The sequence below is a fragment of the Zeugodacus cucurbitae genome, chromosome 5 (genome assembly GCF_028554725.1).
Source record: "Zeugodacus cucurbitae isolate PBARC_wt_2022May chromosome 5, idZeuCucr1.2, whole genome shotgun sequence".
In the NCBI taxonomy this organism is placed as follows: Eukaryota; Metazoa; Arthropoda; class Insecta; order Diptera; family Tephritidae; genus Zeugodacus; species Zeugodacus cucurbitae.
Window position 1 is genome coordinate 63,346,502 of NC_071670.1, and position 16,826 is coordinate 63,363,327.

Sequence of the window (16,826 nt, forward strand, 5' to 3'; positions counted from 1 at the left end):
TTTTTTCATTATGTTTACAGTTAGTGCAGCTACTATACAAATAATATCCAGAATATTCAAACAAGCCGCTTTACCAATTCCTTAACACCTAAAACAGATCTTAAAAGTTTTCTTAAGCAAATGCCACACGAGCCGAACGCCTGCTGCTCGACCTCAAAAGTGCCGCACTCCGTCGTGGTGCGGTTCCTAGCTACTAGGCGTTCACCGTTGCCAGCAAACAATGCATGTATTTAAGGCTACTCGGCCACACAGTAGCCAAATATTTTCACCAAAAAATAGAAAACAAAAATATCAACAAAAAGAAATCAATAATAAATGCAGATCATTAAGAGCTCGAGAACCGTTTATTTGCAAAGTGAAATAGTTCGAGCATCATGCCTTCCGCCGAACTCTAGTCCCAGAGCGCATTGCCCCCGCTCGACCGACTGACACACATTGCATGATACGCAATTTTTCCGTTATAACACACACAGACAGACATTGCAGTTCAAATTCCAAGTCATCGTTTTAGCAACAAACCTTTTTGTTTGCCCTTTCCGTTTTCGGAAAATATTTTAGCGCTAAAAAAGCGGAGTGTAAAAAGAGTTGAAAACGTTTTGTTCGCGCTAATGAAACCATTAGCAATTGTAATCGCTTGCTAAATGAGTTGTCAGTGGAAATGTGCAAATCATCACGAAAATGAATTCGCAATTAATTTCTCGCTTGTGCGGCGCAAGATCAAAGCGGCCGGCTAGGGGAAGTGTGTACAGAGGTGAGCAGCAAGCAGTTAGCGAAAACGGTAAAGGTGTGTAGAGCCTGCTGTTTGTGATTGCTACTGGTGTTTGGGAAATTTCGCTTTGTCAAATTGTTTGGACATTTTCACTTGGCAAGATTTCGAAGAATTATTATTTTATAATTTTCACTTGGAAGGCGGACTTTTGTTTAAGGATCCGCAAATGGAAATGGAAAAAGGAACCAGAAAGTGACAAATATATTATTTACATGAAATAAATCAAGGTAAATTATTAAGCGAAATTATTAATTAGAAAGTCCTTTTATTCGAGAGAGAGAGAGTCCTTTTCTCTAAGAGTTTGAGAAATTTCCTTCGTAAGACCATAGAAATGGAATATTAAGTGTTGCTCTATTCCGCTCTCTCAGTGAGATGGTATTTTAAGGTGAAGTTCGATATGAATGCACTGAAGTTGACCTATAAATGCCTAACCCCCTAATGATGTCAGTAACTGAAATCTCAGGTCCAGAATTTCCAAATCAGCATTATTAAAACCCTGATTCCGAATAATTCTCATCCTGAGTTCTTCTTTCGTTTTTGTTGTTAAATTGGTTAAACTTGATTTCGATTACTCAATATTAATTGATTTAAAGATGCTAATTGACTTCTATGAAAATCAATTATGATAAAGCAGCTTTCCTGATATGGACCGTTTTTTATACGAGTTGGGATTACCATACAAAAAATTTAAATAACACCTTAATTGAGTCAATTAGCAATATTCTCTTTAGTCATTAGTGTATTCAACTTAATAATTGAGTAGATTAAAAGTCAACTGAAACATCTAGACAGAGTTAATGGGACCTGCAGTGACTTAGACTAAGTGACTAAAAAGTAGGAACTTCGGTGTCTGTTATACTTAAATGTCGGTTTCGTTAAAATCAACTGTAACCTCTATTTAGAGTGAGGCTGGAAGAAATTGTCTCAAAAAAACATTAAAAAATATGAAGTAGACCCCATACATACTGTTAGTGCCGTAGTCGACCGTGGTAGATCCCGGCTTGAAAACACGTTTATCATCTCAACATACCAAAATAACCCCTAAATAAATTGAAACCAAAAATCTTACATTATTCGCCTTGCATGGAGATCTTTTTCACCATGCCTCCTCGTTATACCACCTAAACACCTATCCTTTGTGACAGTTATTAACGCCGTTGTTGAGTTTCAATTGGTTTTTGTTGTACCTATCAGCATAGCCTTGTTATGATTGCATTACGTAATACATGTGACATCCTCTTTACCGTTACCCTACTCGTTGGTATATTTGTAACGTGAGGTGGTGCAAACTCTCAAATTCGTATCATGGGCCGCATAGATCACATGACAGAATCGTTTCTAGCACCACTACCAACGTATGCTCGTTGACTTACCCTCCACTCGCCCCTTTTGCTTTTATTACAAATGTCATCATTATACGCTCTTCACAAGGCCCCTTCAGGTACTACCGTAGATCGCATATATGGAGATTAGTTACGCTCGTATAGATTTTGTTATCAACTTGTTATGTCTATCATTTCACTTTTTTTTACAAATGTCTTTCAATAACGCTCGTTGTTTTTACTCTCGTAGTTATCATTTGCATTACATGCTTGTCAACGATTTAAATTTTGCTTCGTTACTTTTATAACTTTCTGCTGTTGGGAGAGTGTTTGTTGACTTTTCTGAGTATGTGGATGTGTTTATATAATTTATGCCCTAAGTGGCCTACTTTAAATTTTAAAATATAGCTGCTTAACTTTTCTATTTCATTTTGTGGAAGAGGAGGCAAATCTTGGGATACTTTTACTCGGCTTTGATAATTTCATTCGCACAGATAAGATTATTGGTGAAAGCAAATTTTATACTAATTTCTGTAGAGACTGGAAATGATATTGGACAGTCTATGCTCGGTTAAAATGTCTCCGACAAAAACATTTCTAGCACGTTTTTATATTAGTAACCAACCAACCCTGTTTTATTTTATTAAATCGCAAGCCTTTCCGAAAATATTTTATACTGTGACCCTTATTAACCAGTTCAGTTTCATATTGTGAAAGTTCATACATTTACTAATTCGATAATAAGATGTAGCCTAACACCTTTAATACAAGGAACCGTAGTCGAACATTATATTTACTCGCACTTTGCATATGACGAGACCTGTTATCACGTGATCCCACAAAATGTAAACAAACCTGGCATCACGTGACCCCAAAAAAATGTAAACAAACCCTAGCTTAAGGTCATTGATCTTTGATCGGGGTTTCTTTACATTTTGGTCAAAGTCATTGACCTTTGACCGTGGTTTATTTACATTTTGATCGAGGTCTTTGACCTTTGGGGGGGGGTTGTGCACATTTTGGTCGAAGTCATTGACCTTTGGGGGGGTTTGTTTACATTCTGGCTGAGGACAATGACCTTTGACCGTGGTTTATTTACATTCTGGTCGAGAGCAATGAGGTCAGGTTTGTTTAATGTCAAGTGAAGTGGGTTGTTTATACATTGAGGCATCACTTCAAGTCGGGTTTGCTTATATTTTGAGGGATTCATGAAAAAAGGTTTGTTTATATACTGAGGGATCAAATGACTTCGGAATAGCTTAAATTTTGAAGGATCAAGTGATGTGTGAAGTCGGGTTTGCATATATTTTGAAGAAGAAGAAAGTCGAGTTTGCATGTTTTGTGAGGGGTCGACTGAAGGTATATGGGAATTAGAGGTATAATTATCCAATTTTATCCAATTTTGGGATAGAGACACACTAATATAAGGAAAACCTTCTCTCTGAATTTTTATAGAAAAGTTTATTAAAGAATTAATGATGTTTTTGGTAAATAAAGTAAGCATAGTCACTGAGATACTCGTATTCTATACCGAGGGCCTTGACACGTTGTAGCTCGTTTTTTTAAATCTTGTATTTTCGTTTAATATTATTATTTTCCCTTGTCTATCGTACTGTATATGCCGAGTGTAGCGCGTTGAGCGTCAAGAATTCGAATCATTCACAACAACTTTGTCTTACTGCGACCTTTGAAATAATTAAGTAATGTGCTTGCTATACAGCGAAGCGCATAAAATTAGAAAAAAGAAAGAACAAAAAAAAACAAGTCAACGAAACGATAAACATAAAAACTAGGCGCACACATACACACACGCATTCAAGCAAACAATGAAATGAGCAATTATAGATAAACACACACACACATACACGCCCGCGCTACAATTTTCACGCTTTTGTTGTACAACAAACATTTTAACATATTTACATATATAAATGGCTATTTGCTTGTCATCGAAATCCCCTTTTAAAGATAAGCGCTGGCAACGTCATCGGTGGCGTGATCGTACCAACAAATGGCAAACAAAAAAAGAGTGGAGAAATGGAAGATAAATAATAGAAGTGGCTTACTCATTCATAAAAAAATGCTATATTAACAATATTTTTATTTTTTCACTTTTGTTTTTCTTTTTGTTTTTGTATATACAATAAAAATTACAAATACAATACACATGAGCGCTAATAAAAAATTTATACAAACATTTATTAATAATAATAGCAGCAATAATCATAATAATAATAATAATAATAAACAAATATAGCGGAAGAGTAAAAACGTTGTAGATATGTAGGTGTGTTTGTTGTAAAAGCGACAATAACAAATAGGAAAGCTCATTGATAGCGACACAACGGTGAGCTTTACACTGGTCATTTGACTTAAAAAGCTAGCATAAATTCTTGCTTTAGCGGGCGAAATTACTTTGGTTCATTGAAGACACAGACGCACACACACACACAAATTAACTCGCGGGCGCGCTGCTGGAGATGCGCACACGCGCGCACTTGAATGTGTGCTCGGTTATCATCCATAAGAGTTTTAAACTGATAAGCACAAAGTTGTGACAGCTTGAGCGCTTCCTGCCGCATCACAAACAACGCTCAACGCTCAGATAGATGTCGCTTTGGTTCGACAACAACAGGAACTTACGATCGAATTCGATGTTGTCGACAGTCTTTTCGCAAATCTCCACACGATGCGTGCGCAGAAAATGTATGAGGCCGAGCTTGATCTGCACCTGCGCGATGGCCATGCCGATGCAATTGTGCGGACCGGCGCCGAAGGGCAGATACGACATGGGCATATGCAGCTTGCGGTTCTCGGACGAGAAGCGTTCAGGATCGAAACGCGACGGCTCGGGCCAATACTGGTGGAGAGAAGAAGAGGCAGACAAATTAGATATAGAAATTAAATTATAATATAAGAGCGCGCTCACCTGTGGATCGTGGTGTATCGCTAGATTGGATATGTAGACGGGCATGCCGCGGCGCACGAAGCAGTCCGCATACGGACGTAGCGCAACGAAGCGCTTCTTATTGATCGGCGTGCATTCGCGCTCCAATATCGGCACATTCGGATACTTGCGCAGTGTCTCATCCACAATCATCGCCAGATAATGCATACCCTGCACTTTGTCATACGTAATATCTAGCGCTTCTCCCAACGTCTGACGTATCTCGGCGCGCAGCCGCGCTTGCAATAGCGGCTGCTTCGCGAGCTCGTACAACGCAAATGTCATGGTCATGGCACAGCTTTCGATGCCGGTCAGCTCGAACATGGCCGCCTGCGCGACCAAATAGTCTTCTTGATGTGTGAAATGTGTGCGATCCTGATTGAGCGCCGCCTCCATTTTCAGCGTCAACAACATTTCGACGAGATCATTACGTAGTATGCCATTGCGTTCGCGCTCCTCGAGCACCTGCAACACCGTGCGACGCAAAAAGTCCGAGTGTGCCGGTGGCAAGAGATGGCGTCGCAATAGCGATACGAATTTGGGTAGAAAGTAGATGACACACAAATCGATGACGCGCGCGAACGTGAGCGTATAGACGTCGCGACAATGACTGCCGAGCTCCGTTTGCTTGTTGCGCAAACTATACGAGCGCAAACCGAATGCGATGCTGGCTATCAGATCGGTATTGTAGAGATCGCAAATCTCTTTGACATTCACCACAGCGTTGCGACGCTGATTGCCGTTGGCGGTAAGGCGCTGCAGATAAGCTTCAAGATCACAGCCCACCTGTGGTGAGTAGACAAGCAAATAAAGAACAAAATAAATTTACGCTTTGGTATGTTGATTGTATTGTCGAAAAATACAGGCGATTGAACATGTGAAAGTACCTCCTCCATGAGTGCAAACATCTGCTTGATCTTACCGCTGGTGAATGCCGGCGAAAGCCGCGTCCGTATCTCACGCCATTCGGGATTGCGCACGAAGAACAAACTGTTCGCCGCCAGCTTGTCCACATGCTTGTCGCACTTGGAGAACCGCATCGAGAAGCTGACGAAGTCCTCCACCAAAATGGTGCGCACCAAATTGAGATCGCGTATCAGCAACGCCGGCTGGTGGAACAAGTAGATGCCCACCACCGGCTCATCTTTGAACTGTGCGTCGAAGTAGTAGTCGCGCAGCAGCAAAGGAAACGATGTGTGCAGCCACAGCACGTCTTTCAGGTTGCCCAGCAGATGTACGGGCTGCACGAACTTGACGCGTCGTCGCTGCCAGTAGACATATGTACGACGCGACCAAACGAACACAGCTGTCAGCACTGTGACGAACACGAGCAGCACGCTGGTGGAGTCCACCATTATTCAAGCACTGAAAGTTCTATGGCAATGCGGGCGTTGTACCACACGAACAGCTCTTTATATATGTATATATACTTTTGTTTTAATACTATATTTAATTAATATTTATATTTAGTTTGTAATTAAATGCAATGCGGGTGTGTGCAAACCAATTGCTAAGTTAAGTTGTTTGTCCGATAGTTTATAGGCGTGTTTATTGTATTTATTTGTTTGTCTTTATGTGCGGTTGAATGCACTCTTCGCGTTTTGTTTGTGAAAACAATGCAAAGAACGCTACCGAGCCACGCCACAACACTAAAGCGCAACGAGACCAACGCGTACCGGCGTTATCAAAACAAAGCAAACGACTGCTCGCATGCTCTTTGGCGAATTTGTGCCGAAGCTCTGCCGACGCTCCAGCACAGGCCCCATTTTCGACGTCTCAGCTGCAAGTCGCGTAGGCAGCGACGTGGCCAAGCAGAACGGCGAGCGAGTGTTTCAAATGTGAAGACCTGAGCGCGGCCGCATTCTTTTTCATTTAGCTCATAATTTGGCGCTCTCCAACCGCAAACAAGATAGACTGCGGCTAGGGCGGCCACCCTACAGGCGGTCTAGTATGTTTATAGCGATCTTTATATTAAGCTGGGAAGCTTATTAAATTTAAATAAAAACTATGGAAATATATTTTTATATTTCAGTTTTTAAGTTTTATATTTAAATTTGTTTAATTTTGAAAATTAAAATTGTTTTAAAATTTTTAAATTTGAAAAATATTCCATAGATTTTATATTAATATTAATCATGTTTTAAAACTTTTTTTTCAAATTTAAAATTTCTAAAATAATTTTAATTTTTAACAAAAATTATTTCGGGAAACAAATTTTAGAAAAAATCAACTTATGTAAAATAAATTACATTTAAAATTTTTATAGCTATAACAATCAAATTAAAAAAAAAATTGAAACTTTTTTAAAATTACAAATAAAAAGAAACTAACACATAAAAATATTTTAAGCAATAATTTGGAAAAAAATTTTTTTTTTCAAAATTATTGAAAATTTTTAAAAATTCAAAATTAGCCAAATTCAATTTTTTTGTTCAAAAAAATATAGCTTCTCAAAATTTTCAAAAACTTTTTTTGTGCAAAATTTCATATAATATATTTTTTTATTAATTTCCAAAAATAATGTAAGCGTAATGTTAAGCGTAAATTTAATAATAAATATTATACAAAATGATTAAAACAAATTTTATGAAGCCAAAATTAAGTATTTTAAAGCATGATAATATTCTTTTAAATATTGAAAAAATTAAAAAATTTAAATTATTTTATCAAATATTAAAAAATTAAAATATTAAAATTTCCAAAAAATGTTGAGTCGAAAAAATTCATAAACCTTTTTGGTTGCAAAAAATTTTTCCAAAAATAAAAAAATAAAAAATTTTCAAAAAATTTTCAAATTTTTTTTTCTAATTTTCAATTCCAAATTTTTAAAAATTGACAAAGTTAAAAAAATTGGAATTATTTGATCAAATATTGAAAAATGAAAATATTTAATAAAAATTTCAAAAAATTTCAGTATTGAAAAATTTCCAAAATTAATTTTTTGTTCAAAAAAATTTAACACGCAAAAATTTCCCAAAAAAGTTTTGTTCGAAAATATTCATAAACATTTTCTTTTTTTTCAAAAAAGTTTTTCCAAATATAAAAAAATTAAAAAAAAAAATTTGTTTGGAATAATTTTTTTATTATTTTTAATTTTGTCCATAAACATTTTCTTTTCCAAAAATAAAAAATTTCGAATAATTTTTTTTTTTTAATTTTCAATTCCAAATTTTTAAATTTTATGTTGAAACATTTTCAATTTTAATTCTTTGTTCAAATTTTCCAAAAACGTTACTTAAAAAAAAAATTAAAAAACATTGGTTTTAACAAAAAGAACAATTTTTTTGTATCAAAGAATACACAAATATTTTGTTTTTCCATTGTTCCGAAAATAATTTTTTTTTCGAAAATTTTTAATAGAAAAATTTACGTATAAAATTTTTGGTTCAAATATTTCCGAAAACCTTATTTTTTAAGAATATTCAAAAAAAAATTTGGTTTAAAAAAAAAATTTCTCAAAAAAGTTTTCTACAAATAATTTTTTTTCCAATTTTAAAAAAAAAAAAAAATTATTTTGTTTGTTTAACAATTTCGAGCATTTAGGGCATGGCCTATTCGGCTATTACTCATGCAAATTAGCGTACAGTCATATCTTATTATCCGATTGCGCTCTCTCACTTGTCACTTGTTTGCTTATACCCAACAGCGTTCGGTACTTGGGTAATATTGCTCAAAGTAAAAGGGAGTGCCAGTTCGAAACGAAATAATTTTTTGAAACATCTTTTGATATTTTTGGGAAATAAAAAAGTTCTGATTTTCTTTATTTAATTATTTAAACTATTCTAAATTTTTATTGAAACTATAAGATACTTTTTTTATGAAGTTAAAATTTTGAATTTCGAAAATAAATAATTTTTTTTAAATTTTTTTTTTATATTTTTTTGAATAATATAGTTGGCAACTCTGCATATAATACTCGTATAAAAATATCTCATATGAAATACAATTGAAATCATGAAAATTATATATTTTTCTAACCTAAAAACTCCATTCACTTGAAGTGGTGCGTTGTGCATAATTTCCAATCAAATCAATAAAACAACAACGAAAACAATCATTGGCCGAGAACTTTGTACGTTAATATTTGTTTTAGCACAATCGTGTGACTTATCGATCAGTCAAGCTTTTAAGCGAAACGACTACTCAATATTCGACTGAATATGCAAATGTGGCCGCACAGGCCCCTCTTTCGTTGCGAATTGCTTTTCAAACGCTTAATGTTAGTAAATAATTACCGAAGCCAGTGGGCCTCCAAGTGGTAGTCATTAAATGAATAGCAATAAAATTTGCTCACACACGAACAACACGAACGTGGCGCTCTGCGTAAACAAACGTGAGCTGAGAGCGTTCCAAAGTTCAATTTGAATTCACTAAAAAACATTTTGACGTATGTACGTATGTAAATACGACGAGTGTGAACGGACGTATAAATATATGATGATCGCTTTTGCGGTTTGTGCTGTCACAACGAGTAAACGCGAGCTATAAATACATCTAAACACGAAGACATACATACAGACATATGGTATAGTAATAAAAAGCTTCACTAGAGATGTGCGAAGAGCGCGAGAACCGGTTCTTTTCATGCAAAGCGCAGAAATAATATTCGTATGCACTCATGGCACTTTGCAACTGTCAATACTCACGCCAGTACTCACTTAAGTACACAAGTACTTGACTTGAGTAATTCATATTCATAAGCCATAATTACTTTGTTTAACTTAATTGCTGCCATAAATAGTCATTAATTTTTTGTTCCACTTTCGTAATTAAAGCGAGATTTTATCGTTCATCAAACTCGATTATACTTAATTATTAATCAATAAACCTTTGTATTAGTAGCAGCAACTGCTGCTCGTACCGCCTTATCTCTACGACTCTGACACTTGTGGCATTGCCATACAGTGCCCGATGACGTGTTCCTGAGCGATAGGCGCTCTGTATGAGTGTCTATATCCGTTCACAAATAGCTCTTATGAATGCATGTGTGTGCGTGTGTTGCGCTACTTTTAATTTTTGTCGACTCACCGTTTGCTCCAAATCTGTACAAGTTCGCCGTTTCTGTTTTGTGCTTTGCCAACAAGCGAAAACATGCGGCGGCAATGACCACAGTGAGATACCCTACGGCGTTATGTCATATTTACATTTACTCATATGAATTGTGTTATCTATGATATTATTTAAGCAAACACATAAGCCTATGTATTTAGAAAAAATATTTTTTTATATTTTTTAATTAATTTTCAAGAAATATAAAATTTTAATGCAAGATCAGCCTGAATGTAGGCAACATAAAGTAATTGTAGTTTGAAAAAAGCTCAAAAAATAGAAGTGGGCAACATATTTCTAGGAATTAAGTATTTTTGGAGATTATTTTTATTTTTATTATTATTTTTTTTTATTTATTAATATAAAGAATTATGCCATCTATTATATAACATATACAATTTTTTAAATGTTCAGAAAAGAAGGAATTAACATTAAAATTGTATGTTCAAAATAAGTAATATTAGAGTTTCAATATAAAATTTATATATATTTAAGAAGGGTTGCCACTTACTTAAAAATACAAAAAGTAGATACTATATATCAGCTATACAACAGATATATTGGCTTTTGGATATTGACAAGCAAAATATTTACGGAAAATGTGAACTTTTCAATCAAGTATTATTTCGAACAAGGTTGCCATTTAATTAATAAATTCTAAGAATATTTTTTAGCACAAAATTTAAATATCGTCACCATTTATAATAACTTTAATGTTACCTCAATAAGTTTAGAACTACTTAGAATTGTCGTATGATCAATATTCAATCAAATGTAAACTGAGATATGGCAACACTGCATAACATTTTTACCTTAAATTTTGCCATTTCTAGTACAACATAAATTCAGAAATTTTTGTTTTTGGAGTGTATTGTCTATTGTTTGAAGATTTTTGAAATATTGAACCTCGAATTCATTCGGTAGAAATTTCATACGATATTTTTTTGGAACTCTGTTTGACTTTGATTTGTAATTGAACCACATTCCCGGACGATTGAGATTAGATTCGTTTTAAATAGATAATTTTAGTGTAAAAGATCAACGAGATCGAGGGTGATATTGCAAGATCGGCATATTCTATATTAAAAGATCGATTTACTTCCATGTATTTAATGCAATACAAACAAGTAAGGAAAGACTAAGTTCGGGTGCAAACGAACATTTCGTACTCTCGCAATTTATTGATATATTTTTATTAAGATAACACACAATTTGACCCGATTTGAAAATCCTATAATTTGGTATATGAGAACTAGGGGAAGTTATGACCCGATTTTAACCATTTCTGGTACAGAGACACACTATTAGAAGATAGTGAAATATTTCCTCTAAATTAAATGAAGATACCTAAGAGATTTACCGAAATTTTCGGTGAAAAATTACCATGGGGCACTGAGTTCTTCATATTCGATTTTCGGGGCTTTGAAAAGTTATAGTCCGATTTCGAAAATTTTTTAGAAGAGATGCCACAAATCATATACAGTATTTGTGTAAAGTTTTATTTCGCTATCTTATTGGTTCCTTATGTACATATATATTACAAAGTGAAGGAATAAGTTGGAGTTCAAAATTGAGTTATGTGGGAAGTTGTCGTGGTTGTGAACCGATTTCATTCATTTTTCACGCGTGTCATCAGGGTGTCAAGAAAATATTATATACCTAAAATAAAACTATAATACTCTCTTACCAACTTTTGTTGCGAGAGTATAAAAATTGATATTGAAAATCATGTTTCGTTTAAAAAAAATATCGTTTCGCTTTCGCAGACAATATATTATTCACATCATGTTAGCACCTCTTTAATTATATTACTTAGTATTGTAATGCTAAGCGTAACTTAATTCTAAAACGTATATGATTTATCTGTCATTTAGATATGATATAAAATAGTGTTGCCGTCTGACCAAATTTTAAAAAATAATTGTAATTAAAAAAATTTTTGCCAAAAAATAATAAAATAGTGGTTAATAGTAACAGTAATTTGAAGCTTAAATTCAATGTTTTTAGAACAAAAATTAACTACTCAGAGTTACATTAAAAAATTAATTAATTGGACTTCAAAATAGTCATCTTTCCATCAACTAATATATTATTTTGAATAATTTTGTGGAACATAAATATTTGAAAAACCAAAAAAAAAAAAAATACAAGAATCTGAAGTATACTAATTTTAGCATTTTAGCGCATTCCTGCATACAAATGCACACATGCTAACCCGTTTTCCAACGAACTAAGTATGTACACGTATGTATGTATGTTAGTTTGCGAGCCATCTAATTAGTTAAATGGCATTTGCTGCCGACAAACACGTTTCACCAACAAAATGCCCGAATAAATGCACTATTAATTTTTTTGTTTAGCCGACTGAAAGAAGTTAGAAGAATGATAGAAAAAAATTGGACCACCAACGCAACCGAACAACTTCGGCTGGCTTTGTGCGACTTTATGTTCGGTGGCCCACAACAAAGGCCGTTTTTCTCTGGTTTCAGCGGACTTATTGATGCAAAGTACTAGCGCAATTAATATAAGCGACGATGGCACACAGACGCACATACATACACATGCATAGTTAGAATGTGGCACATGTGGCACAAGTGCAAGGCAATGTAAGGCAAGGTGTATTAGTTTCGTGTGATGTTTGTACGAGTTTGACGTAAAAGGACAGAACATGCAGCAAACATCACACCCATGCGAAGTCGACGGAAAGCAATACAAAGCCTACACAAAAACAAATAGACAAACAACAGTATGCGTATATGTATGTGTGTGTGTGTGGCATGCCACTAAAAGCAGCAGAAAGGATTGTACGGTGCAACAAAAGACCAGTGCTGTTGTTGTTGTTGTAGTTGCCATTGCACTGACCAAATTCTCGGAAATTCAGCACCGGCCACAATAAACCCGTTCGCTCGCTCGTCCATTGGTGTTTTGTTGTTTTTTATTAGGCCGCGAAAAACCAACATCACCGCAAACGGCAGCACCATTAAAAGGGGTTTGCAGTCGCACACAAACAAAAACAAACACGCACACACATACAGCTGTACATAAACACTACGGACATATGGACAAGCGCTAAGCGGATGCTAAAATCCAGCGCATAATGAAGAATACATTCCTGTACAAATATTGTGAGTTTGAGCCTGAAAGGGTTTCCGCGTCGTTAAAGGCTACTCTTTTTGTTATTTGCTCGTTTTTGATATTTTGGCTTCTAGGAATCACTTGCCAGCGCAAACATCACAAATCAACGTGAAAATGCCTTGAATTTTGGAAAATTTACATATTCACCAAGCAGCAGTGGCGTGTTGCACCTAACATTGTGGATGCAACAACAATTTCGATTTGGCGTTCAATGCCACAGTGGTGGTTTTCCAGCGAATTCATTGAGCAATAGCAGAATTAAGAATTTTAATATTTATATAGACGTTTTTCATATATGTAAGTACAATATAAATATTTGCTGGATTTCTTACTTTTATATTATATAATTAATTAACAAAAGGGATTTCTTACTTCTCAAAATCCTTCAGCTATTTGATTTTATATTTAGTTTTGAGGTATTTAATGCTCTTCCAAGAAGTGGTGGTGTCTAATTTGTAATAATGAAAGCAAAAGTTAAGTAAAATGTCAATTCACGAGATCCCGAAAGTCAATCCCGAAACCCTGAAAATCAATCCCAAAAATGTAGAGCATTTTATAACCCGTTTGTGTTAGATAAAAATTTTGTGGTGTATAAAATATGATTTTTTAGTGGAGACCTTATCGACGACTCCCCAAGATGCCCATTAAGAACAATAACTATAGTGAGGTAACAAAAACTACTATATTTTGCAATTATGTAGCTTCAGTCACTAACTATACAGTTGAACTTCCATAACTCGAAGCTCTCTCTAACTCGAGTGCTTGAATTGGCAATAGAAGTCAAATTCAATACAAATTACCTTCCGTAACTCGGAAGTCTCTCGAAGTTTTTTTTGTGGATTATGGTGATTCGAGTTAGGGAAGTTCAACTGTATTTGTTCTTTCGATTGTCCGATCGCCGAAATCAAAATTCAGAACTTCAATCATGAAGACACAGAACAACCAATTCCCCGTTGAGATTAAATCTCGAGTTGGTGCTGAATATTATATGATACCGAAGTGACATACAAGTTTCCGCCATTAATTAAAATTTTTAGTTTACTATGATGTGATTCTAAAGGACTTAGACTATAAACAAATTACTTTTTTTGCCCTTTCTTTCCTTCTCATATAATAACTCAAATCGGGATCTATCGAAAAGAAAACTATAAATACCGTTCTGTTTTCTTCGGATATTTCTTTTGACTCCTCTTCGGTTCAGAGGTTTTCCATTCTAATCCTACGACTTTTTAAAGCTTTACTGAAATCTTCAAACTGTACTATTGAGATTATGTTGTCTCAAAAAATAACAAAACCGTTGAGAACGGATCTTACTTTAATGACTCAGATACTTAGAACGAGCAGATGACATACAAATAAATCGGCAGCAATGAAATTGAGAATTCAAAAAACGTTACTTGGCTTTATTACAGACTAAGAAACGATAACAAACATAAAAATATATTTTCCATAATATTTCTAATAATTAAGACAAGTGTTGAAAGACCGTAACCAGAAGATTTCACTCAACTCAAAATCCATTTATATTCAATTACTTTACTCTACACGCCTTCAGCGCCAACGTTCCCAAACCATCTAATAACCCTTAACCAACTCTCGATTGCAACCAGCTGTTGACCACCAAGTCGCACCGAAAATTAACGCTTCAACAATTCGTTAAGGCTCATAAGAAGTTAGATCAGCGTGATATTTGATGTCTTCATTGACTCTGCACCATACAGCGAAATCAATTAGAAATCAAAAATTGAATGACTTGATTAACATAGAAATGATGCAGTTGAGTTTATATGAAACCAAATGCGCGCTGGTTGGGGAACATGACGATCGGCAAACAGCGATCACGTACACGATCAGTGTAGACATATGTATGACTGCGGCCAACCGAACTCGACGCGCTAAGCGATTATCTCAATAACCCGGCTGACATAGAAATTCACCGCAATTGCGCGGAGAGACAATGCGCACACGGAACTAATCACGATCAGCACGACGATCAGGTAGCTGATAAGCCTGGGAAAAACATATCTCAATAATCAAAAGCTGTACGCGCCACGACAAGTGCACTGCCAACTGTTGCTGTGAAGAAACAAAGGAACAGCGGATGCAAAGTAAAACAGTGGGGATCAGCCGCCAAATGCGTACGCTGGATTTAACGGTGATCGACAGCGGATTGAAATGCGCGCGATCGTTGGCTTGTTGAAAGCGGCAGCTCCATAATATATGTAAATATGCGTCTAATTGCATGTTGAACGCAATGAGCATCACGCTGTGGAGCCGCAACAACTGTCATAATTTCATAATTGAAATATAGAAATATAGAAAGCCGACGCCGCAGATCAAAGCGCCGCGTTTGATGCGCGGAACGCGCGCGGTTACCAAGCGGCGACAGTGGCGGTCGGGTAACCCAAATTTTGACTTATTGTGACATTTACGACAGACGCCAGACACAAACGTCATATGGTGAGAAAATTAAGAGATATCATTATTAATAATATGCAACAAAAGCAACAACAAGAGTGAAATGGAATAAGCGCGCTCAAAGTATATGGCACAGTGGCGGTAGGCTGGCGGCGGCGGCGAATGGGTTAACGACAATTTTATTCAAATCCAAAACAAAGCGTAGCGAGTATTGTATGGCAAGTTGTGTGGAAAACAGTGTTGAGAAAGCATGTGGTGCGGCAGTTAAAATTCGGTGGAGCGCGGCTAACCTCGAAGGCATAAAGTCAAACCCGACTAAGGCGCTGGCAGTTAAAGCGAAAGCGTTTAACAAAACGCAAAAAACAACTAAAATTTATGCGTGGAAAGCAAGTCAAACCAAAAATGTGTTTTCCGAAAACTGAAAATCACTTTTTAATTTTGCGTACAAAAATCAAAAAACATAATAAAAAGGAAAAAAATCACAAACCATTTTTATTCCAAAATTTTCGATTTTATTTTTTTTCGAATTGTTCCACTAATACAATAAAAAAGCATTTCCGCGTATTAGCTGTGTGGACTACAGTGCGTCCTCTGTAAAAATCAAAGTCATGGTCTCTTACAAAAAATACAAAAAATCTGAAAGAATTGATTTTTATGGCTTGTGGCACAAGCAGCCTCAATCCTTTTCACTCTAAATACCAATTCACAGCGGTTCACCCACAATTCAATGACAGCTACATGGCATTGTTGTTGTTTTGATGTGGAAAAATAGCAATTACAAACAAAAAATTGTTCGAATAGTGGATAACAAAGCCTGTAACCTACTTATAGCGAGCGCGCGCCGAATAGCCTTCACGAGCTCGGCGGCTGCCTAAGCGCGCTACCAATCTAGATACATATGCAAGTAAGGAAGTCCACAAGTCATCCTTTTCGCAGTTTCCCCGATATATTTATGGCCGGTTTCGTGGCATTTTCATTATTTATAGATTTATTGTTTATTGCATTCAGTCGGTCCGGCGGTCGGGCTGTCGGTTGCTCATTTGTTTGGACGATCGGTCACAGCAATGCGGCCACTAAAAAACCATTAACGCACAGCAGCCAACAATTCAAAATATCGAAGAAAAAACGAGTTGAAAATCATTTTTTAACCCTTCACTGCCTTGTTTACATTTTTGTTTTGCTTTGG

General features: G+C 35.6%; 1 protein-coding gene across 1 annotated transcript; it reads right to left on the reverse strand.

The window, feature by feature from the left end:
• Positions 1-4,153: 4,153 nt before the first annotated feature.
• Cyp6v1_1 (probable cytochrome P450 6v1) lies at positions 4,154-6,916 on the reverse strand. The gene is made up of 3 exons (XM_011178906.3): positions 5,926-6,916; positions 5,021-5,824; positions 4,154-4,951 (listed from the first exon to the last, which is right to left on the reverse strand). The coding sequence occupies exons 1-3, from the start codon at positions 6,391-6,393 to the stop codon at positions 4,673-4,675; spliced, it is 1,551 nt and encodes a 516-aa protein (XP_011177208.1). The 5' UTR covers positions 6,394-6,916; the 3' UTR covers positions 4,154-4,672.
• Between the last annotated feature and the right edge of the window lie 9,910 nt (positions 6,917-16,826).

Excerpts from the sequence above, each read along its gene's own strand:
- Cyp6v1_1 (XM_011178906.3), bottom strand. The coding sequence starts at position 6,393 with ATGGTGGACTCCACCAGCGTGCTGCTCGTGTTCGTCACAGTGCTGACA. Across the intron at positions 5,825-5,925 it reads TGTTTGCACTCATGGAGGAG|GTGGGCTGTGATCTTGAAGC; the intron begins GTACTTTCACAT and ends TACTCACCACAG. Across the intron at positions 4,952-5,020 it reads CGATACACCACGATCCACAG|TATTGGCCCGAGCCGTCGCG; the intron begins GTGAGCGCGCTC and ends TCTCTCCACCAG.